This window comes from Gymnogyps californianus, chromosome 18 (assembly GCF_018139145.2).
Source record: "Gymnogyps californianus isolate 813 chromosome 18, ASM1813914v2, whole genome shotgun sequence".
Classification (NCBI taxonomy): domain Eukaryota; kingdom Metazoa; phylum Chordata; class Aves; order Accipitriformes; family Cathartidae; genus Gymnogyps; species Gymnogyps californianus.
Genome location: NC_059488.1, coordinates 11,521,081 through 11,546,621, shown reverse-complemented (window position 1 = coordinate 11,546,621; position 25,541 = coordinate 11,521,081). Strand labels below are relative to the sequence as shown.

At 38.4% G+C, this 25,541-nt stretch overlaps 1 protein-coding gene across 3 annotated transcripts in view; it reads right to left on the bottom strand.

The window, feature by feature from the left end:
* Positions 1-25,541, bottom strand: part of NEK6 (NIMA related kinase 6) — a 68,838-nt gene that overhangs the window by 19,650 nt on the left and 23,647 nt on the right. For 2 of the 3 annotated variants that reach the window (XM_050908035.1, XM_050908034.1), the window contains exons 2-7: positions 23,082-23,203; positions 13,801-13,941; positions 12,385-12,447; positions 6,749-6,859; positions 3,204-3,312; positions 1,844-1,951 (exon numbers count right to left, since the gene is read on the bottom strand). In XM_050908035.1, the coding sequence (XP_050763992.1) occupies positions 1,844-1,951; positions 3,204-3,312; positions 6,749-6,859; positions 12,385-12,447; positions 13,801-13,941; positions 23,082-23,174 (625 nt within the window). In that variant the 5' untranslated portion in view covers positions 23,175-23,203. Of the gene's footprint in view, positions 1-1,843; positions 1,952-3,203; positions 3,313-6,748; positions 6,860-12,384; positions 12,448-13,800; positions 13,942-23,081; positions 23,207-25,541 lie in introns of all 3 variants that reach the window. The other variant, XM_050908033.1, reaches the window with a different exon arrangement.

Below are 25,541 nucleotides of genomic sequence, written 5' to 3'. Positions count from 1 at the left end.
CACAAGCTTGGCTTACATGTGCAGCCAGTTTCCAAGCCCCAATTTATTCTTATTAATATAGTAAGTGCAGCAGTCAAACTAGATAAGATCATATAATTAGACATGATCATATTTTTTGCCTGTTCAGATGATGTGACTGTAACTTTCTGTGAAGAGGATTTATTTTAATCTATTAAGTAAAGTGTGTATATATCCTAGGATAGCTTTTGATGCATATATTTTATGGAAGTAGGCTGTAGAAATGCCTCTTTTTTTTTTTCTTTTAAGCACACACAAAATAAGGTACATATCTTCCTTTCTTGAGCACTGAGAAGCCCCAGTGTTGTTGCTGAGTATTATCAATTAAGTTCGTACACATATAAGAAACAATTGAGCGAGACTCACACTCAGTGGAGGAAATTGCACAAATAGTGTAACAAATGTCGTGTGTTCCAAAACCAACTGTGAGAGTTAAATGTAAAAGAGCTTAAATACTGCACTAAAACCCAAAGTTCCTTCACTGCTGTAACACAGAAGTACCTTTCTGACTCAAAAAGTTGAGACCCATTAACAAAAACAGAAAAGTCAGCCACCTCTCAAGAGATTACAGACACAATTATGAAATACTTTATACTGTAAGACTTAAAGAATGAACTGTATATACTGTATACTTTTCTATAGCATTGTAATTAATGCTAACAGTAAAAATGAGGGAGAGAGGAACCCAGCTGCTCTAAACCAGTCAACTTAATTTCAATTCCCAGAAAAATGCTGGAGGTATAATGATACTACTTGTAAAACACAGAAAAAAGAACACAAAACGAATCATCATTATGACTGGTCCACAAAACATCATGACAAATGATGAAATTTTTTTCCATGATAAGGTAAGAGGCTTCAGAGGGAGGGAAACAGAAGCAACAGATGTATTACAACTTCAACGCTTTTATCAAAGGCTTATATACCTTTACTTATAGGCAAGCTGTTAAATCTGTCTAAATGAAACTACTTAATGGATGCAAAATTGGTCGGAAAAGCAGTTCACTGTCAAAGTAGAAGGCTACTTCAAGTGAAGTCCTGCAAGACAGCCCATAGCTCTAGTTCTGTTCAACACAGGCATTAACACGGGGGACCGTGGTGATGCTATTGTCTTTGTGGATAACAAGAAGCTGGGATGAACCAAAGCACAGCAGAGTACAGAATAAAAATTCAGAGTGATCGCAAGTAGGATAGTCTGGAAATGGGATACGGTTCAATAAGAATAAAAGCAAGGTACTACGCTTTGGCAAGAACAATTAGCTGCACTGACAGAAGAGCAGGAAAACCACCTTGAGATATGTGGAAGACATTAAGAAAACCTGGATCTTTAAAGCCTAAGCTGAGTTTCACGTGAAGTCCCTTTTTGGAACAGATGAACCCTGAGGGCTTTGAACACTTCCTTCACCTCAGACGACAGTCACAACTCCTGTTCAGGGCAAGATGGCTGATCAGCATCTGCTAAAAATGGTGGTGGTGTAACATTTAATTCCAGTAAGCAGAGTGCAGGCAAACACGCTATTTAGAGTGGAAAAGCTGCATTTGTTTCATTTGCTATAAATCATACACTTACCAGGCCAGACCTTCCAGAAAAAAAAAACAAACAAAAAACCCAAACAGAACAAAACAAATCAAGTGGTGTTTTAAAACAAAAAATACCTATTAATTCCATATGAAGCGTATTTAAAATACATATCACAGAAAAGGTAGTATGCATCCACTGAATCAAGCTTCTGTCATAGTAAGAGGACAGACATCACTTCTTTTGAACATCACAGCTGACAACTGTATGGCAGTGCTTGCTTAACATCTACAAGTACCATCTTACCTAAGGAATGTGCTGCAGTGGTTTTAGAACTAAAAAAACGGCCTAATCCAAGATCTCCCAGCTTCACCACCCCTGTGGCTGTTATAAACACGTTGGCTGGTTTTATGTCTGCAAGAAGAAAAAGGTAAAAGGTCAAAGCCACAAAAGGTTATTTGGTTCTACTACTGCAATAGAAACATAGCCTGGAGCGCACTCTGTACAAAAGAGGCTTGAGCAGAACCATGTTTCTTTATAGCTTTGATAGGCTGAATCTTCCAAGACTTCAAGCTCCGCACATACACAAAAATCAGAGTATACTTCCCAGCACACAAGAAATACCAATGAGGGAAAATGTAGGAAACAGCACAACAGAATAGAGACAAGCTCTTTAACCGATGGAAATCAAAGAAATAACTCTGCTTCTCTTCGGAAATGATCGTTTTCTACAGGAAACTGTACTGCCCACTATCACCCCCTCACACCAAAGGCTAATTATTGTCCCACATATAATAAATTCTGGGCTCTATACAGCCCAGTTTGTTCATGGAGTGTAAAAATTACTAGAACCCCAGCTTCCCAAGCAGTCATGTCAGGATTGAGTTAGTGAGGCTCCTTCCTCACGTTAATGCAGACTACATGTGTGAGGCTCCAAATTACAGCCACCAATTACAGACCTAATTCAGGTACAACCGATACACAGCATCAGGGGATGTATAAAGGAGCAAAAATGGTGTCACGTTGCTGAAAAAAAATAGTGAAGAATTCACTACTTCAAAGGAGAAAGGAAATAACAAGCAGTAGAGATTGGTATTGGTGCCTTTTGGGATATTTGCATTTCCTGGGTCAAGTCCTTCACAAAGCATTTCATTTATGCTGAAAGAAGCAATGTAATTTTTGGATAGAGCTCAAAGTTACGAAAAGTTCCAAGACAAGAGATTCAAAAATAATTAATGAAAATAGAGAACACGTTATCAGAGTGTGGGACATTTGTATTAATATTTCAGAAAAGCTTGCAAGATAGAAAAACTCTTCTAAACTCTCTAAGGTCACACCTAATATAATGAAGACTATTTCTTAGAGTTCACTGTATCCAGTAGTCTCAGCATTTTACTTCTGACACTTTTCTAATGGTAAGTTTGACACTTCTACTTAATATCAGTGTCTGGAATACAAAGCAGCTCATCTTCCTAATACCACACTCACTTCGGACTGAATCCTTTAACAATGAGGTAAAGAGACAGAAGGAGAAATCCATCTTGCAAGCTCCAGCCTCTCTAAACATGCATTGGCTGAACATCAGCATAATTGTTTTTGAATGTAGGCGCTTACTAATTGGAACATTATATTATTATTCAGTGAAAAGAGACTGAATTAATGTTACCTCTGTGCATCACCCTGCGGGAGTGCATGTGTTCAACTGCACTGCATAACTGCACAAAATATTTCCACACCGTCCTTTCCGGGATTAACCGTTTCTGCTTTTTAAAATACTGTGGGAGGAAACAAATAAAAGATCAGTGAAAAAGCAACATATTTGACTCGTTCCTGGACTGGTGTTAGTCAGCTGTAGGTTGCTCATGTCTTCAAGATCTGCAGCAGCACGACTTTTCTTCTGATTAGCTTTTAACTCCTTCTCTCTGTATGTAAACTTCAATGCAGCTCACTAATTAACAACTATTATGAAAAATACACTTAAATAGGTTTGACGTTTTTGAATGGACACCAATTATAATTAGCATTAATCTCCTTAATTACCTTGCAAAACATATTTAAGGCATCAAAACAACAAATGTCTCAAATATTTTGCCTTAAGTAACAAAAGATCGTTAAAAAAATAATCTTGTAAACATTCATTATTGTACAGTCTATTAATAACAATAAGGTAATCTGTTTCCCCTTTTTAAAAGATGGCCAGAGCATCAATAAAGTATCCATGTTTCTTCTGTGATCAGGTAGAATAATATATTCTATTTCATGCATAATAGGAATACTAAATTAACTGAACTATCTCTAGTGAGACAGAAAGACACTACTGATCAAGAGACACACAGATCTGGAAAAAGACCGTTTTGTGTGCATTTATGCAGCGCCAAGTATAGCTGAGTCCGGATTCAGTGGACCTCTGGGCACTAACAGCTCTCAAATAAAATAATTGTAAGCATAATGCACACAATACAAAGGAGTGCAACATCGTGATGGTTCTCTGGAATACTGAAGTCGTCTTCCCAAGCAACTTATTACAGGAATAAATAACCAGCTGCACACTTCAGTGAAGGCTAAACGTCATATATCTTCAACTACTCTTTCTCCATTTCAGAAATGCACAACAGCCGTCTACATCACACGCAAAGCGTGACCACTTCCTCCAAGGCATCTCAAGATGGCACTACTTCAGATTATTGGTCCCTGACTTCTCATTGCTTGTCCCTATGCTAGATACTGAGCCAGTTCTTCATCCAGAGCATTAACAAAATACACTTATAATACGCTTCCAGAGGTTTAAGATTTATCCTCATCCTTTGATATACAAGGTGTCATTGGATAACGACCATCTCTGAAATGCTGTACACCCTTCTAGCACACTACAACTGCATTTTCTTTTGCATCGTACCCTTGAGAATTTCCATCAGCAGCATGCAAGAGCAAGAATAAAGGAAGGGAACTGGTTGTTGCCCCTTTCTGCATCTTGTGCTTTTTCCTCTCAGTACAGACATCTGATGTCCGTTGTCACATTTTATATTTTATGTGAAATGCTGTTACTGGTTTGTGTTTGACTCAAGTAACAGCAAATTTTCTTTTGCAGATCAGCTGTGAAGGGGCACGACTGTGCAATTCCCCAGGCAGCAAATCTGACAGATTGCAACAGTTTCAAACCAAAACTTGATAGAGAGCACAGAGGAATTACAGAGGGTAAGGGATAAAGTGTTATATACACGATAAAATTATTTAATTCTCATTAAAGTATTTAAGAGTGGATATGCAAGACCACAAGTGATAATTTTCTAAATGTCATGTCCAATAAGATTCGCCTGACATTTACAAGAAAGTCCCAACTCTCCAGTGGGTTATCCTGCAGCACTCTCTTACATCAGCTTTACAATACCTCATAAATAATGCAGGCACCAGGGGCGTGACAAAGACAGTCCCTGTTTTTATCACTCTCGCACCTTCAGAGTGTTGTTACTGCTGCTCCTACCGCCTCGCCGAAACTGAAAATCCTCGCATAAGCTTAAATTCCCAAGGGACGGGTGGGGCGTGGGGGTGACAGAGGGGCAGGCAGGCAAACTCCACTGCTGCAGTTAAAGCTGTACTTAGGAGGAGATTTTTGTTCCCTTTTGGTTTTAGGGGTTTTTTTCCTCTATTAAAAAAAAATGGAATGCCAAGATTTGCACCAATGGAAAAACATAATTTATATGACCTTGAAAAAACCTAGTGCATCTTCTTCATGCCTGCGATAAACATGTGGAAAAACAGACCAGACTGGGGAGCACTGGCAGAAAGAATGCAAGTTACAGTTCTGTTCAAGTTATCAATCTAAGAATCTACAAATTATGCTTTGGAAAATGTAACTCCTATTTATAATGACATAAAAAGTAATATAAAAAAAATTAAATAACCAACCCCGATAGATAAATGAGCATATTTATCAGTAGGGAATGTTTTAAACTAAAAACTGTAAATGACAAAAAAAAAGCAAATATTTTATATGATCTCACAATTATGTAGGTAAAACTTTTTATAAGCTAAGATTTAAAAATCAAGCAAAACACTTGCACACCCCAGGATGATCACAGCCCTAACTCCTGCTCTCACAATCCTCACTTTTTTCCTATCTTTAACTGCAACTACCAAAAGCTTGAGATAAACTGCAAGTTTCCCAGGATCTGTTGGGAAAAGGGTAAAACATACAAGAAGCCACAAGAAGACAGTGAAAGATGAAAATACACACGAGCCCTCCCCAGGCAGAAGGACAAGCTCTGTCTCCACAACCCTCAGTGAGAGCAACCAAGACCCTGGCACTCGCGGCTGCAGGAGGCGGCCGCCTTTGGCGCGAGTCACCGCGCACTCGAGGCGGCGGCACCAGCCCGCACGTACAGCTTCGGTCACCACCGGCTCGTCCCTCGGGCTCGGGGCAGATCCGACCATCGCCCCTGCTATTCAGCGGCTGCAGAGTAAGGCCATATCTGGAATTTTGGGGCTGTCCCCAGGAACGTCTCTGCCAACTGCCTGTTCCCAGCTCGCTCGCCCAGGGGGACTCTCCTGTGAGATGGAGCAGATTTTCATGGGTACTGTAAATTTAGCCGTTGACTATGGACTAAATGGATAACTTGTTTGACAGCCTTTGGCCTAGTGCCTCATAGCTCTGCTGGCAAAGAAAACAAATCTGTTAATAAGATATTTTAACTGTGACAACAAGGAGGAGAACTTCCCAAACATTCATTTATGATAATTACAGAATAATCATGGCAAAAATCAGGTAAAACATGGAGAGAAGGTTGAGAGTGCTAACAAACATGATAGAACACATCTGTTCTCACAAGGGATGTATGTCTAAAGATTAACATGTCAAAGAAAATATAAAAGCAGGTGGTAACAGCTTAACTAAAGCTGGTTTGCAGCAATACAAGTATTCCTAAGAGCAACATAAAAGAACAACAAGTACTTGAAACATTTTCTCAAACCCAAATCCCCATTGCAAAGAAAGTCAATACACTTTCTTGAATGTCTTCAGAGTGGCAGACAGGCTATGCGAATAGTGAATCTAACAATAATTAAATCTCCCCATCAATCACAGACTGGATAAATCAACCTTGCAAATAACACATACGTCCCACCAAATCAGAGAGAGGCTTGTTACCCCCACCGCCTCGTGCCTCTGTCTAATCCTGAACGTTTGTAGCACCTCTAGAACTGACGGGTCCATACCTTAATCATCTGAGAGAGATCACCAGCGTCGGCCAGTTCCAGGACAATGTTAAGTTCATTGTCTTCAATAAAAGAATCCAAATACTTAATTATATTGGGGTGGTTCAGTTGCTGCAGATAGAGGGAATGCAAGAAGAAAACTTACAACTCTGTAGTAACGACAACTCCAAGATACAATACCTGTACCGCTTTTGTAATCATTATGCAAAACAGTTCACAATAGGTGCAACTACAAACTGTGCTCTGAGTCACTACAGACAAAAATCCTGTAAGAAATACCATTTATCGCAAGCACAGCACAATAAGTGTCTTCAGTAAAGAGCAATACGGCCCAAAATAGCATGAAACAACCTTTTCTATTGTAAACTCACAAAATATTTACAAGCAATGTCCTGAAAGAAGCTTTGTTAAGCAATAACTGATTTTTCCCCCATTAAATACAAACAAAAACCCCAACTGTTGATTACAGTACTCCTTGAGGTCTCTTTGCCCCTTAGAAGAAGAACAGAATTAAGTTAAAACTCTGATGGAGGAATATAATGCACAAATTGCATAGGTCAGTTTATTTTTCTGATTATTTATGCTTGCATCTTCACTAATTACTTTTTTTCATTTCAGTATAGCTGCTTCTTATATTCACAACTGATTTAACTTTTTCCTTCTATGTTTCTTAAAAAATTGCATCTTCTCAGATTGTTACACTTTACTCACAGGACTAAATTAAGGAACAGGCTCAACAAATTAAAATTTCTGTTTTAATATTTTATGTCTGAATTTCTTAAAGCGGAAAACTGCAATTGCTTAGAAGATAATGTAGTATCTGGAGATCTCTATTCACTCTCTCTTGCTCATTTTGCTTTAGATTATCTTTCTCTTGTGCTCTTAGAAATGCAGTAAATTTAGAAACTACTAAAGTGAGCATTTCATCTACTAAACAGCTGTGACTCAACCTGTCTATTCCAAGGGTTACAAAGCCAAAAGAAACACTGTTATGATCCATCACGCTAATCACTCCTCTCTGCGTGCACATTAGGGGATAGATTCTCCTTTGCAATGCCTTGACACTAGCACACATTAGCGTTAATGGGATCCATGTGCAGGCATCAGGAGAAGAACATTCCCACAAGCCCAAGCCTTAAATAAATAAATAAATATCATAGCCCACCATTTCTGTTGAAATTTCTTTTAAATGTCTGCTCTCAGGTACATCAATCAAAGATCAACTTCCAGTGAAAAAAGCACCCAAATCACGAGCAGAATAGCCCCTGACACCTAATGCACATCAGGGTGCCTTTGCCCCCCACGTCGTCACACGCACCGTCTATCATGGCAGACCCGATGCCTGGGTCCTGCATACTGCTCTTGTAGATACAGTTAAGCCTATGATTTAAGAGATGTTTTCTGTCCTCTTTAGGATGCTCTGATGGGAACTCTCTCCTGAGTTCCCAAAGGCATCGGGGAGTTCAAGCTGTCAAGCCTTTTTCTAAGCCTCAGCACCACGTGCCAATAAAACATAACATCAAAATACTACAACTGTAACGGGAATGAAGACCGCACACAGCTGGGAGAGCTACTACGCTAACATTTTTCCTGTCCTGCACCCCAGCCTTTACTTAGTTTATTGTGTATAACAAATCCCAACTTACTCAGACCCAAGCATTGCTTAACTGGTATAAAGAATTTAAATATCTGTTTTGTGAGACTGTACACACTTTTTACTGATGGTTTGTATTGATCTAAGAGAAACTCATTAGATCTAAAAAGGAATGTTTCTTCTATTATGATGAAGTTGTATAAAATTTAAAGCAAACAAACAAAACCACCATGCTAACTTCTGTGCTAGCCCTTTTGATGAGCAGATCTCCGAGGGCTCCCCTTTCAGCAGCAGAAGCTGACAGCGCCCTCCGCCAAAGCTAAGCAGAGGGATGAGTGCTCGAGGAGCCACCTTACTAGACTCTCTTCTCTGCTGGAAAACACAGGAGACTGCCCACGACCTTTTAGAGGTGTGAATGCAGAAGTATACATTTTTTCTACGATTCACTGACCTTTGAACTCTGTTCTCCCAGAACAGCCAGGTAGACCGCTCTGGAAAAGCCAAACTTCCATTCTCCACTCTTTCTCTTGTCAAACTTATTTTAAATAAATATATTGACTCTTGGTTTTTTTTATAACTATTGCATATTCATGTGGCATGGAAAAGGCTACCTGGATTTTCTTTTGTCAGAAGGAAAGTACATTCATTCTCACAAATCCTTAAATGCACAAAACATTACAAACACTTTATCTTGGGTTAATGACATTTCCTATTTCTTTAATGCATCCTAAAAGTATGATGGCAGTTAATGCCTGATGTGTATGCACAGCAGCACTGTCAGCAAGAGGCCTGTGGAAGGGTAAGCCGCCTCTAAATGAGCGAGTGTGGGTGCTGGCAGCCCAAATGCTGATTACAGCCACATTATTGAGCTGCTTTACCTAAACCTTTTAGCCAGAATTACACTGAAAGTAATATACAATTTTGTCTGGCTTCTGTTAAATTTTGAATAATTATAATTCATTTACAAATCACAAAAAACCCCTTTGTTTCCATGGTCACACAGAAGTCTTTGATCAAAAAAGACAAAGTATTATTTTGACAGGGATGGACTACAGCAAGTCTATGTGATTCCTTCACAAATTCCTCAATGGTCTACACTAAAAATAAAAACAACAAAGAAAGAAAAGCTCTTACAGCAAGTTGTTTTAGTAATAAATACTTCATACTAGACACCAGAATTTAAAAGCAGCAAGAAAGTTTTAAAAATATGAATATCCCATATTACACGGCCAGACACTAGACAATTGCAAGGCAGACATGTACTTCACATCAGAGTGATGAAAAAGAGCTGAGCAAGATTTAAACAGACTCCGAAATACTGTGCTGAATTGGGTCCTTACACACTTACACTTTCTAGACACAAGAACAAGTATCTTAACTGATAAACTTAGGAAGTGAAATGTATTTTATCTTTCAATATAATGACACTGAAATTAAAATTATTGAGAATAAATCATTCATTTGAGAAAAATACACTTGTCCTACTTCCCTGAAGCTGCACGCACACTATTCTAAAGGAAATCAAAATGTGAAAAGCTCACAACAGAACAAGAAACCCCATGAAACTTCGTAAAAAGCCAGGCCGGAGATCACGCGTACTCTGCAGCAAGAACTGAAGTCTCACTTTTAAAACTTTTTCCTACTTCCAGGCACAGACTATTCTGCCCCATGCTGCATAAATGGTAACATCTACTGCCCAGCCCTGAGAAGGGACCTGTGTCCTGCTCTGATGAAGCAGCTCTGAAGTTTTGAAATAGGACTTTTCATGACTGTCCCAGCACATGCACATACAGACCTTCAGTTATTTCTCTGAAGCTGTGAGAACAGGCAGCATGGGAGCGATCAATTAGCAAAAGATAAATTGCAGATATATTGATCTGATCAGGTATTTGTGTTAGGGCACAGAGTGACGTGCAGTCCAGCTGCTGATGCTGACACACCAACCCTCCCCTGCCTGCAGGCAAACCCTGAGTAACTCTGCCCGGCTGCCTGCGGGGAACAGCCAGCGCCTGCACCGGGTTAGCAAGCATGCTGACCAGAACAGCATCATCAACACGGCTCCAAAACTGGTAACTTCAACTTTGATTACTTTTTACTTCTTATCTGCTGATCTCCTCAGAAGCTGAGCTACATGCATCTTGGCTAAAATTCAATGGATTTTGTTGGCTCCGAGTTGAAAACTAGCAGTCATTTGAAGGAAGTGAACTATAGGCAATATTAAGAAATATATCCCCTTTGCATCTGTAATACAACAGGATTCATCAAACTGACTTTTTAACATACTCAAACTTTAGATTCCTTGGATGGTGCTACACAACTGTCCAAGTAGGAAGATTTGTTGACATTCAACAATAAATAATAAACTACAAGCACAGTAATGTTTTGCATAATAAACAGCATATTAGTATGTTTCTGTAGACTGTTGGCAACCATTCTTGCTTCTCCCTTCACCCCCAACTAAATGAATTTACTGGGATGTTTTCTAGTCTTCTGTAAAATATTATGCAAAACAATCTGATTTTATCAACCAGTATTTTTCAAAGCAGAACTGCACTCTGCTGGTAAAATGGAAACTCCCTCCCTCCAGAGAGCTCCAGCTACTATTTTAAAAAAAAAAAAAAAAAAAAAAAAAAAAAAAAAAATCACAAACAAGGAGTTGTAAGCATGGCAAACATGCTACTCTGCTCGGAAGACAACCACCAAAGACTTCAGAATACGCACAGATATTGCTTAACTCTGGACAAACAGGAAGTTTTTAACTTAAACGCATTGGCTCAGAGACAGATACAACAGCTTTTGACTTCAAAAGGAGCTGAATCAGGCTTCCAATACTGCCACAGCTTGACTAGACAGCTTTGGTGATGGTGTTAGAGTGGGGAGAGTAAGATAAAATTTAAATGACTTCAGCAGTGGATAGGGAAGCCCTCTGTAGCTCAGTGCATCGTATTCACTTTCACAACTCAGCCACTATGGTAACCCTGGTTCGATATGTGGCTTCTTGGTGAGCTTTACTCAAGAAGATAAGTTGCCTCTGGTCATCCCACACAGGTGGATGGGAGCTGACCTTCTAGAGTCTCCTGTCATCGTGGGTATTTTATTTTCAGTTTCCTCTGATTCTAATAAATTTGCACATTCTGCTCTGAATAAATCCAGTGCAAATTTATGACATCTTGTCTTGAACTCTGGTTATGGAAAACTGTTTAGATTACCTAGAACCCAAAAATATCACAAATTCTCTTTCTGAATGTTAATGTTGGCATTATTTTTCTCCATGACTGTTAAGCAACTGAATCACGTTCACACAAACTGCTATCTTCATGTTTATCCTGTATGCCTTTGCTACAGTCTAGCAAACTCAAGCTTTGTCTACAACTGCATGAATATAAATCGACAATTTAAATAGAAATACCTAAAATCACATTTACAAAATGAATTATTTAGTACTTTTAGAATTAAATTTGAGTAGCTAAACTAAAATTTTAGCCTTCTGCAATCTGTTGCATTTACTCAAAATAGAAAAAGTGCCATGCATATATATTTTCTACCAACATTTTGAAGTAAATTACTGAGATAGAATAAAAAAATCACTACTTGGTTTAATCACTTAAAAAACACTCTCTGAATTCAGAGCCTTTATCTAAACTACCATTTTTCATGTGTGATACATATACATAGACGACATGCACATGCAAAACTGTTTTCCCATTTAGCTAGTCCATTAATTAGTTTATTTTAAAGTGACAAACAAATCAAAACACACAAAGGGCAGAATTTACATGCACCTCTGAAAGAGGAGTACTTGTGGGTTTTTTTATGACAGAAAGATTTTTAATAGATTCCTTAGACTATAGGCAGAAAACTCAATAAAACTGAGCTTTAAGACAAAGAACTCTTGCATCGTGTAGGCATTCTAGCTTGCAAAAGAAAGCATAGTGTGCTATATAAGCTTTATTTGCCATAAAAGGCAAATGACTGTGGCCAATCTGAAAACAATTTTCTTCTCCAAACAAAAAACAGAAAAAGTCATTGTGAAAATTCTTACCTTCAAGAGGTCAATTTCTTTAATGCAATCTTGCCTAGCCTTGGCATCCATCATTTCAAAAATCTTCAAAGACAAAAACATAGAAGATGAAAATGAAACAACAGCAAAAAAAGAATTTTATATTTTAACAAGAAATTGATCTTTCCTCCCCCAATTTGTATCTCCTCTACTGTAATGAGTATTCACACAATCCCCAGATCAAAGAAAGATCAATGTTTTCTTTATTTTGAAACCACTAAAGGGCTAGCAATAGGGTAAAATTAATTTTAGAACCTGTAGGCAATATTCTAAGCAGCACGAAAAATAAAGATATAGTTTGTGAATTTGCTGACATGATTTTCAAAACATAGTTCAGTTACTATTAATTTCACATGGTAAATAAAAGATAAAATGTTTACTTTTTTCTTTTAAACAGAGATATAGCTTCCACTGATTTCTCTGTAAAATTAACAACAATATTGAGCATTAATATTCATTCTGTAATAATCAGAGTCACTAGACTCTAAGTCACTAGAAACAAGAGTTTAAAGGATCTGTTGAAGGATTAAAGGCAAATTTCTTCAAACCAAATGCTGTTCTGAACACTGCACAATACTTTAAGCCAAGTTACAAATCTATACTGCTTGCATGAAAATTTTTCAGAAATTCTTCTAAAACGCCTTCAGCAAGCGCAGGCATTTTTCCCTTTCGTGCTCTTGTGTTCTCATGACTCATCTGTGTCGAGATGGCAGTCTCCTCGCTGTATGAGTACGGCCATCAGGGCCTCATTCCTTCACACCCATTTACTTATAATTTAGTGAACCCTTTTTATAAAGTAAAAAGTGAAATTAAAAATAAATATGAAATTGCACTACTGCTACATAATTTTGATTTAGAAACATTATCCCTCATCATCTCGGAGTGGGTTTAAGACCATGTAGTGCAAACAGACTGCTCAAAATGGAAACAGGGTCCCATATAGGATATACGGGCTATATGGAGAAGACAGCCACAGAGGATACAGCCGAGGGGCCGGCAGGAGTGCAGTGGGGCCACTTGGCCTCTTATATCCAGATGTAAACTGAGCACCATGAAACTACCCTGACTTCATCGGTATTTGTAGAACTGCTTTGAGACCTTCAGAAGCATTATTCTTTATTCCTTATCTTGAAATAATAAAGTAAAAAAACCAAACCCTCTAAAACCCAACTGAATAAAATAAGAAAGCAGAGTGTTGAGTTTTTTTAATGTAAAAATATTAAACCAGATCATTCGGTGCTCTCCAACCTTCAACTCTCAATTTATAAAGCATTTCATTGCATTACTGCTGACAAAAGAATACTGAAAGAGGTATCTGACTCAAAGTAATCTGTGTAGACACTTAAAACATTCCCATTCTACTTGCTAAATAGTAAGACTTTGAACTTAAATGCTCACCTGAACTTTCTTTAATGCCACAGGTTTTCTGTCCAGAAGACAAGTTGCTTTGTAAACTTCGCTGAATTGTCCTCGTCCAATCTTTTTCTCTATCTGAAAATCTGCCAATGTGCAGCGATATGGGTATGACGTTAAATGTCTCTGTTCAAGTCAAAAGAAATTAAATCAATGAACTAGAAAAAGGATGCAAAAACATGAATTTGCATTTCCAATCTGTCTTCTTTATGACTGCAAACTAGCAGTTTCTATGACTAATCATATTCAGGATAAATTCCTCACAGTAAGGACTGCCCAGCAGAAAAGACAAAGAAATTTGGTGTTCGTTTGGTGTACAATGGACAACGGAGTGGTCTGGCTTTCCTTTCCCCATCTTCAATTTTCTTTGCCCACTTCAGACAATACTGTACCAGAGCAGTCGCAGCATATAGCCACAAGCGCGCATACACGTAACGGCAGAGACTTGCATAAAAATATTAACCAAACCATAAAACTAGTAACGGCTACCAAAAATGTACAGACCAGAGTTAAGATTGCCAAATGTGCACACCCTCTTGCTCTCATTGCTGATGGTCAAAAATTTAATCTAGGCTGATCAGTCTATAGATAATTCCAACCATAAATGCATTAATTCCTAGTAAATGTATTAGTAACATAGGCTGAATTAAGTTAAATGACTTTTTTAAAAAGGAAATAAAGTCTTGCCTTCTGTATAAGTAACTAAGTAGTCCCAAAGTACTGTCTCCCTAGTTACACACCCTTTCATCAACTTTGCCTGCTTCTGTCACTCGGGAGATGCTGATGCCTACTTCTGAGCAGTCTCAGGTAAATACCCAGCCAGGCAGGTAGACACAGTGTAACGAGGATTACGTACTCCATGGACTAGGAATTGCTCCCTAGAGCCATTCTGGTCTCTTCTGTAATTAACATGACTGCTAGCCAATGTTTAAAAAAGAAACTACGAAAATTAATTACTTAAAGTTGCCATGCATGCCAAGTAGAGTATTTTTAAGCTTCAGCATCTCGAGCCATTTCAGAGTTCCCAATGAAAACCACAAAAAGACAAGCACACAACAAAAGTGGCAGGGGGGCTTCCCAGGGATGCAACCATCCTTTACAGCTGAATCGTTAGCAGACAATCCCAGCACAAGCCTCCAGGGAGAGCAGGCCAGGAGGGCTGGATGTGTTAAGGAGATGACTACTGCTACCACTGTCATTTCCTAACACAGAGGGGTAGGGCTGGAAGTAAGATTTAAAATGCCGGTAAAGCTTTCAGTCCAGCATCTTTTGCCAGCACTACACACAAGACAATGTGAGGATCTCTTACAGTGTATATTTATTTTGACAAGTAAATAAGTTTGGACTTCTTTTCTTTGCAACAGAAATAAAAACAGCTACTATTCAACAAGCAATAAAAAGTATCAATCAGACATTTGAAAAAGCTTCCAGATTTCAAGGTGTGCAACTCTGAACTACAATCACAGTTATTTGGCAGAGGTTTTGTAAACAAAGTTGTAAAATTCAATGTTTTCAAGAAAACTCTCCAATAAAGTCCCCTAAATAGTAATTTCTGGCCCACAAACTGCATCAATCAACCAAGACAAGCTATTTTGAAAACTGTCACCTTTACAGCACCTTTATCACAACAAACGCAGGAGAAATCCCCACAACGAAAGCTACTCTACTGCAGGCATACTCAAAAAAAATCATTACGTTTTATAAACGCTGATGATACAGAGATGCAGATACAAATCACAAACCAGACAGTGAAAAGACTATCAGGCCTTTTTGCTGTCATCTTCCCCCTCATCTCTCTGGCAGTGAAAGGCTGTTTGGTGCTGGAGCTTGCTTTGCACTTCCACACCACTGCCCTGTGTCAGCCCTTCAGAACTTACTGAGGATAAAGCTCTGCAGTTATGAAAAGAGAGAACTGTTGCTAAGCTGAAAAGCTTAGATGGTTATGAACTTCAGAGAAGACAAAAACGCAATACCAAAATGTCCAGCCGATGCCTGCTAATTCAAGTAGGCACGTTCCAGTTGGAAATTTCACTCCAGGCCATCATGATCATTAGCTTTCTCAGTTCAAGTTCCCTAAAACAGCAAACCCACTCCTTTTCAGATGAAACGACACTTCAAGTAATTATTTTTGAAATGCCAAGGCCACAGGTAAGTTTTTCCCATTATGAGCATTTAAATATTCTCATACTATGAGAAATCTCATTTTTCTAGGCTAAAGATGACACAATAAAAATTTTAATTCATGAACAATAACCTACACAAATAAGAAGGCTGCATTAGAATTTGCTGTTATTCATGAAGGCGAGTCACACAGAAATAGGAAGCTAATTTCATCAAGTATTTCCTTTGAACAGTTCAGGGAGTGTTCCCTTTTAAGGTCACTTTAGTCTACCCTATACCCTGACAGAAGCCCCGTTACCCACCTTACTGCGCAGCCAGCATGGGCTGCAATCAAAGTTTATGTTAGGAAGCAAAGGAAGGTTACTCTCAGTACTTGCGCTGTGCTTGAAGTTGTACTGCGTTTACAAGCTATAACACAGCAAAATAAAAATTAAAATGAAGATTCAGGATTCGTTTCTCTAAGTTTTGCAGTGTATACTATACAATAAAACAGGAGTATCCTTTCACTGATGAGGAAAAAGGTAGCCTATGGGTCATCAGATAAACAGCAGAATGTTAAGATAACACTGCTTTATTATTTACATACATTCCCCTTTAAGTTACTAAATTATCAACAAAGTAAGGCAACATGGGATGAAACCAGACAAGCAAATATTCAAAGTAATCAGCCCCTGCAGCTTTCTCAGTTTAAATTGTCGCAATCTCTCTTTGCAGGGATTTGATAAACAGGAATACTCGTCAATATACATCACAGTAATACAGGAATACTCATCTCATTCCACGGAGTGCTAACGAAACATTAGTTTACGTGCATTTTTTGTGTGACAAAATCACCAGAAGAATGTCTGAACACAAGTATTTGTTCAACTTGACTGGTAACTAACCAGGCACATCTCCATTTCCCGACTTTTTTACATATGAGCTACTAAGCAAATTAATTGAGCTGTCCAGTCAAATCGCTTTACCCAGCCAAAACAAAGGTGTCTATATAAAATTACAAAACACTTTTTCCTAATTAAAAAAATAGAAAGGAATCAAAGCATTTCCTTAACTGTGAACGTGTGCCTCCTGAGCCATGCTCTTGAGTAGTAAGAAAGCTTGAGCAAAAGCTTTTCTAACTTGGAGTTAACATTCACAACAGAGGCAGCAGTTTTAATGAGATTTTACAAAGCAACTACCACAAAATTTTCTTTTTAAGGAAGAAATCCATGCTGCAATCAAGGATGGTATCCGTTTGCCCTTCATAAATCATTAAACTGTGTGTTTAAACCAAGAGTGTTTAAGTGTAAATTAATATTTTAAGCATGTGCCAAGAAATATCTAGCAACTTCTTAACTTGAAAACATAAATAAACGTTAGGCAAGTGACAGGGTGTATGTGTGTGTCCTAACCACTTTCACATGGTTAGCACATAAAGTCTGCTTGCCATGCTGGAGTTAACGCTGGGTGATGACTGGACACCTTAGCTGATACGTTCTGGCATCCTCCAGGACTACAGCTGCACATTTACATATGCAATGACCTAGATTTGCATTTGCTATCACAACCTATCAGACCTAATTAAAGTAATGGAGCTTTAATACAGGCTAGAAGATGTTTGATTACGGTATAAACCAGAGAGCATGCTCAGGTTAGACCAAACCATACCAGAAAGCTCCCTATTGATTACGGCAGTCTGTTTTCCCACATCTGTTTAAAATTAACCTTCTCTTATGCTTTACTGTACTTAAACGTAAGCAGGTAACTCTTCTAAATACTGTTACAAGGACACATTTAGAATACCTAAGAAATATCTACCTCCTCAGAATACCATCCCTATAGTCTGGCCTTGCATACATTTCACTGATTTCACCACTTTTGACAAGGGGAACTCCGTTTTTTTCAAGTCCTTCCATGTTTAACCACTACAATTTTTCATAAAGCTGCCAAAGAACCAATACCTATTCATTCAAATAAACCACGATCTTTATTTCTGCAAATCTCAGAGTTTTCATATACAGATATAAATTGTGTGTAAAACTAGATACCATCGTCATCTTCAAACCTGTTCAAAAATAGATTTTCTCATTTTCAGGACAGATTCAGGGTCAGTGAAGGGTTCAGGTCTGCATGAATACAGTAAAACCACGCCACTGTCTCTGCAGATCAGGTTTCAAGGTCAACGATGGAGCTTGATTTAAAAAAAGAAATAAAAAGGAAAAAAGGGGAGGAAAAAAACAACCAAACAAAAAACCCTCCAACCACTGGACCTTTAAAGACACCATGAAAATTGGGCTGTTTGCACATTTCTGTTCTCAGGACAGCTGTAGGAAGGGGACAGTCTGGGAAGAACTAGTTTTGAGACAAAGGCTGTTCTCTTTGTCCACACAATGAAGTCTCATTCTTCTACTACTCCATTAAAAAAAAAAAAAAAAAAAAAAGCCAAAGATTAAAGTCAATTAATTCCTCATTCGAATAAAGAGGCTATTCATTTTTAAGAAGAAATGCAGAGATTATTCCAAGAACAAGCTATTCTGGACAACATCTCTGGCATACATGTTCTCTTTTAGACGTAATCACTGATGTGAGAGCAAAAATTTCAAAGTTGGCAAAAGCATGCAACAACAGCCCTCGTCACAATACTTAAGAGAGAAGTTTGCCAGAACTTTCAGCCTCAAATTTTGAGGTGTTACAAGATTTTCTGCAAAACAGAATTAGTAAGGTTTTGAATTATTAAAAAAAATCCAATGAAATAAAAGCTTCAGTTATATTATCTTGTACGCACCTGAACAGACATGCAGCAAGGATAAGAAACTTAATTAAAGATTAATAGGAGTCTCTATATACCAGATTATAAAGCAACCCAGGCAAATATGGAGGATGACAGTATTAGAAAAGTTCCTTGCTATATACTTGGTGATAGGATGTAGTTTCTACTTACACTTCCACATTTGCGGGGATGTCCGTTACAGTGCTACCAGAGGCACCTGACCACAGGCGACTCTCTGAGCATGCACGAGTACAAACATGCCAAAATTTAGAACTGGAGATTTGATACAGTTTCTTCCAAATCCTTCATACGCTGCTATAACTACATGCAAGCTATATAACCTGCACACATTTTCTGTATTTTTTTTAAATGAGTAGTTGTACAGCTCAGAATTTGTATTTTGGGATGAGTAAGAAAAAAAAAACTGTTCTGTAGAAAGACTTTCAATCTCCAGAACAATTAATGTTTGGCCAATAAATTTACCTCTTTGTAATTATTTAAGAGGGGAAAACCTGAACAGGCCTGAGAAAACTATCGAAGCAGCCTTTCCTGCAGCCTCTAACCTGACATTTCAGGCAAAGGAGAGTACTGAGAGGCTGAAGACCAAAATATCAGTAAAATACTAAGATGCTGCAGAGCAATGCCTGTATGACTGCTTCTCCCAGAGGCATGGAAAAAAATAAGCCTGAACAAGCTGAAAAAAGGGAAATGTTCACTGCTAATTGCACAATATATAAACCCAGAGTGCTAATGTTAATTAATAATAAAGTCAGTTGTTTTACTGCTGTCTGATTGGCATGTGGAAAACCGGCACTAGTCATCGGTCTGCTCAAATGGCTACAAGGTCATGAGACATTTAGATTATTTGTAATCAACCTAAAAATTGTTAAAGATTGGTTAACCAACAGTTAAAAAGTCAGACACTACAATCTTCAGATGCTAATAAAAGCATCTTTCCTGTAGAGCCATGAAATGAAATATTCTTTAGAAGAGTAAAAACATACTTGCCCAATTAATTTTCTGAAATCTCATTAAAAAATTTAGCCCGACTAAGTCATACACTTCTGACCTGAATTTTAATTATCTTTACGCTGCATATAAGGTTTTTTCTGATATTTGCAATGCATCGTTAATTTTAAAGGAATGGTTTCCTTGCTTCTGAAGTGCATACTTCATCTGAATGACATTTACCGTAAACTAATTTCACCTTTAAAAGACATCTGCGATAGTAGATGGGGAAGCTTCAGCCCCTCCAGTTGAACACGTATACATTATAAGCAATGATTTACTATCAACATTAGTGTTTCAAACCTCTTTATGATGTCCCAAATCATACACCCATCTCCATTCAATAATGCCTACCTGAAAAGAATTTTGCTTACTTTGAGGCTGAAATTCCAGTGTGAATTTATGAGAACACATTAGAACAGATTCATTAAAAAAAAAAAAAAAAAAAAAAAAAAAGAACTTCTAAGCTCACAAGAGATGAGGAAACATTTAAAATACAGATTATCCTTCAACCAGGTAGTCCAGTAATTTTTTAAGAATACATCAGGTTTTTCAATTTGCAGTTTCAAAACTAGACTACACAGTCATCATAAAATATCCTTAACCTGACCTGTTACCTAGAATTTAAAGTTTGCTGAAGAACTTGGCTTGAATTTCAACGTTTTAACGCCCCTATCAGCAGGTATTTGTACTAGCTTATAACAAGGAGAGAGAGAAATACCAGCTTGAAAATAGTACACCACGGTGATATTCAGAAAGAAATTAATATTAACATAGAAATAATGTAAGCATTTCAGAAAACAATAAATTGAAGAGTCTTTGCTGCTAGATGACCAGTTCAAATCTACCTTCAATTCGCAGGCCAAAATGAAACTACCATGAACAGCTCTGCTGCTAAGCTGTGTGAGTATATAAAAGGGTTGTTTAAAAGTGAGTTACTGTGTTTATTTAGTACAAAAATGAAGTCAAAAATTATAGCTCTGTATTTTTATATCACTGATTTACTCCTAAATAACTTTTATTGCTTACTGCTATAAACACTAAGTAATCTAGAGACTTAAATAATTGACACTTTCACTCCGGAACTTTACTAGAAAACGTTCTGCCTCTTGCTGATGAACTTCATCAGGGTAATGCTGGGCAGGTACGGGAGCCAGAAGCTAAAACTGATTTTATTGGGCCTTTTTTGTATTTATATATTCACTTACTCTAGAAAACTTCTAAATATGAAGCATTACTCAGAAGTGTCATCTTATTACTAAACTATAGTAAAGACAGAAAGAGAAGTCTGATATACTTACTCATAGCTCTAGACTAACTAGTTATAACACAGAATTAACACCTCTGTCAGAATGAAAAAAAAAAACCTTTAGGAAGCAGCGTAATTATAGGTGAAGTTTCTACTAGAGAAGCACTGTTGCTCTGGTCTTTTTGGGGGCGACACAGTAGTTTTGAATGAAAAGGCTGGAAGGAAGCGAGGGCCATTCCATACAAAAAAAAACCTCTCTTTCATCCAAGACTCTAAAAGCGCAAGTTCTGTTTTTCCTGCTTAAGCTTTTATCCCTGCCATTCGTTACATTTCTTGTAAGACAAGTTTGGTCAATTTTTCCTTCCCAAACCTCTCTCTCTTCCACAAGCTATTACATAGCATGTCTGCATTACTTATATCTTCAGAAGAAAGAAATGATGTAATTTTGGATTCTTCCAGGTAATAGGTACCAGAAAATTGAAAATGATATATAATTATGTTCCTGCAAAATGGAAAATCAGAATTATGTAATAAGCAATCATATCATGCCATCAATGTAAGGTAGCCTGCCCTCTAAATAGTACAATTTTTGTTAATTTCTAAACTGAGTTTGCTGAGGAGACACATTTTTTTCAATTCTCTGGTAGACTGTATATTTTTGTTATTCAGCTTTTTTCAAATTTTATTTTAAAGGCAAAAACAAAGGAAGTCTTTCTGCAATCCTAATTCCAAACTAGATCATTCTCAGAACATTTAATATACTCAGAGACCTCCATTAACACAACTTGGATATTAACAGAGTTGAGGGGAGGTTTCACTGAACAATGACCATACAGCAAAATGAGCCCACTCAGCATCAGCCTAACAGCAGAACATAGATTATTAGCTACTAATTACACTTAACTATGTCATTACAAATTCTAACATGTGCTCCAAGATGCCATGAATGTATCTGCTGCATAGGAACACTTCCTAATCTCGTTCATGAAATAATTACAGGGGCTCTATCCTGCCAAATGAGGCAGTAATTAACCCTAATTGCTCAAAATGCAACTGGCTAATTCTAGGAGATCAATCAAGGGGATTCAATTATTATTAAATGACTTAATATGACAAATTGCTACATTAGGAGAGGGGGGCTTTGCTCCATACAACGTTACTTTCCCAGCAGTGCTGCGTAAGATACACTCATCGTTGCACTCTGTGTGTAGGCAACTTACCGCTTTTGCAAATCCTATACTGTGTTTTGATACAGCTTTCCTAACGACCACTTCTTGTTCAAGGAACCCGGATCACCACGGGACTGCACGTTTGGAATGACAAACGAACACCCACAGCCCCCTCCCCAAGGTAACGTTACACCACAGTTGCAACAGTCGTCTGACAGCTTTTCCATGATGCTTTTTGTTTACTCCTTAAAATACACACAGGTAAAACTTAATTGCTCTGATAAACAGACAAACAGTCTAAAAAAGGCAAGCAGCCAGAATTCACAAAATACAAGTTTCATGATTACAGTGAAGGTATCGACATTACTTTGAATGCAGGTCTAACCCTAGTTTTAGCCCACTTCTGCAGAACGGCGGGGGGGAGCGGGGTGAGAGAGAGAGAGATGAGCTGCTATACTGAAACTTGATAATAGCACAGACAAAATACATTGCGGGAGAGATTCCAGAGACACACAGGAAATGAAGTCAGAAAGCCTACAGTTTCATGTAGGATGAACTTTTTCTTGTATTTGGTAATTACCTCTGCAGCATTTATTATTAAACTATAAAAGGAGATAAAATACATTTATTCACTTACACAATCAACTGCTTTTCTTTGGCCTTTTCTTCAAAGAATCAAAGAGAAGAGAAAGCCAACACAGCACATGTTTTTATAAGATGATTTAAAAATACTTGCTTTAGGCAAAATTCAAACTATTTCCTTTTTCTCTTATTATCATCAAAAAATTGGATTCAGGAAACTGGCTGGCTGGCAGAATCCCAAACTGGATATACCTTAAAACTGCTATAACTGCACTATAAACAAAAGGGGGGGAGGGGGAAGGCTAAATGCTAAGGAATCTATAGACCTTTATAAAAGGAAGGGAAGAAAACACAGAAGGAGAAAGATTAGAGAGACACATGCACTTACCTGAGGATCATGCTGGTATTCCTGCCCCGGCAGCTTGCAAAGAGGGTTATTCTGGTCCCCTAGATGATGTGGATGGTTATGCTGCCCTTCCATGGTACCATACCAAACTCTGCCTCACAGTTCTGCTGGAGTTAAAAGGAAGAGGGGAGAGAGAAGTCTCATCACTGTCCATCCAGCGCTGAAAGCAAGAAACTCTTTTAGGGGTGTGCCTACACGCGGTTGTACATCAAGACAGCAAGAATTGATTCCTCCCCTTTCTTCCCCGGATTGACTCACGCATACAATTCTCAAAGAAAGAAAACCCTTATCTACCAGCAGCCCCACAGGAGCTCAGCTGGTCACTGACAGACCAGAACGCACCCACTGCCGCCTGCACGCTGAAAGGACGCAGCAACAGGTCAAAGCTACCCTCGCTCTTCCGAGATTAGAAAACAAAAATACCAGTATCACAAATATTACTGGTATCATTTCATAATAAGCAAAATAGCGGAAAATGGGTTTATTTGGTCAGTGGTATGTTATCTACAAAAGATACTGCTTTTGTCAACGGTAACAGCAGCTAGCATTACTTCCCCTAGAACTACTGAACCTAGATGATCCCCAACGGTATCAGACACTCAGTGGACAATTCAAGAAAGGTTAGCACGTTTCCATTTGTAACACAAAAGCGACAGAAAGTCCCACCAGACAGTTGTAGTTTTCTTTGGCCAGAGACAATCTAAAAGCATAGCTTTACCCACATGCTTTCTTCCCCACCCCCAAATTAAAAGTTTTCATGCAGGTTGGTAAGCCACAGGAAGCAGTAGCTAGAAACCATATTAGATTCAACGAGATCAAAGTATTAGTCTAGGAACAAACAAACTAACAAGGGAAAATTCCACGAATGAATTTGTTCCAGTTTTACCTGCAGCAATTACTAAGCACAGTTTTCCAGCAGAATTTCCTACAAAGATTACAAAATTAAAAGGACGAGGCATTGGAGAAGACAATCTAGCAGAAGTTATCAGATACAGAGCTTACTGTAAAGAGGCAAAAATAAATTCACCATCACTGTTTGCAATGATCCTTCATTTTCACTCTAAAATTACCCTTCACCCTCTAGAGACCAATTCAGTCTCCCCTCCCTTTTTTAAGTGCAAAGATCTTGTTTGTGAAGTTCTGAGTCACAACACAAAACAAAATTTAACCTTCATTTACATCGGTAACAGTTGGTGAAGAGCTGTGAAATGCAGGACTTGTAACATAAAAATTCTACACATCACATCTTGGATCTACCTTGAACCAAATTATTTCACAGTACGACGAGATTAGTTTTATTTTGAGCAGTATCATAAAACCAAGGAAAAGCTTGTGGGTAACAGGAAGGAGAGAGAGACACAAGGACTTGTGTGAGAGGGCTCAAAAAAGAGGTTATAATCAACCATAACACAAACTAATTAGAAGGAATTGGAAGTCTGGTAGTCAGTTTCCTTTTTTTAGAATTTAAAAAAAAAAAGGGGGGGGGGCGGGGATTGAAAAGTGAAATTCCCACAATGGTTGAATGAGGCAAAGGAACTTATTTCCCAAACTGGACGTACCAGACTTGTCATTATTTAATTGCTGGACATTTGAAAACGTCACCCAAGTCCAACACACAGCAGTATGGGTACGACTGCTCTCGACCGCTCATCACCACTGTGCAGAAATCCCGCTTTCCTTCGAGTGTGTGTGTGCAACTGCCGTGCCTCAGCATCAGGACAAGCCACCCCTGCCCACGAACCCCAGCCGTGATGCTGAGACCACTCTAAGCGGTTTCCATGCTTTCCCTCTCACAAGGTCCCTCCCTGCAGAGGGTGGGCTCAGACGCTGCAGTTTCCAGGCCAGCACAACACAGTAATCTGCAGTGATAGTCTGCTCACCTTCAAAAATGGTACCGTAAATGCAGAAGTTGTAAAGAGCTGCCCATCAGGCAGCCGAGACATTCCCAGTGCTGGAACACCACTGTGATCCCAGATTAACTAATCCTCCTGTGACACAGAGCTGTGCACAGATTTCAGGAATGCTGTAGTGAACAGTAACAGGGGGCAGTTACGGGCTTTTGGCTGAAAGCCTTCCAGATACATCTTCTGTTTGCAGAAGCATAAGAGACTGAACATATACGTATTTTCTAACCCTTCTAGGAAACAAAAACCATACTGGAACTATTAGTGTCGTCAGGTCTGAGCCTGACTCTGGGACAAATCCTGGTAATTTTATCAGCTATTCAGGGGACACTTTGAGAGTGGATCACAGTGCTCCTTGCTCCATGCCAGTTCTGGGGTCAGGCTCTGGGCCCGAGCAAAGCCAGTCCTCAAAATACATTCACATCATACACAGAACATGCACAATAAACACACTAACGTCCTTTCCCCAAAAAGGACTGTATGCAGGTTTTTGGGGCTCATTTAATAATGTTATTCACAGCTAGTTATTCATTATCCA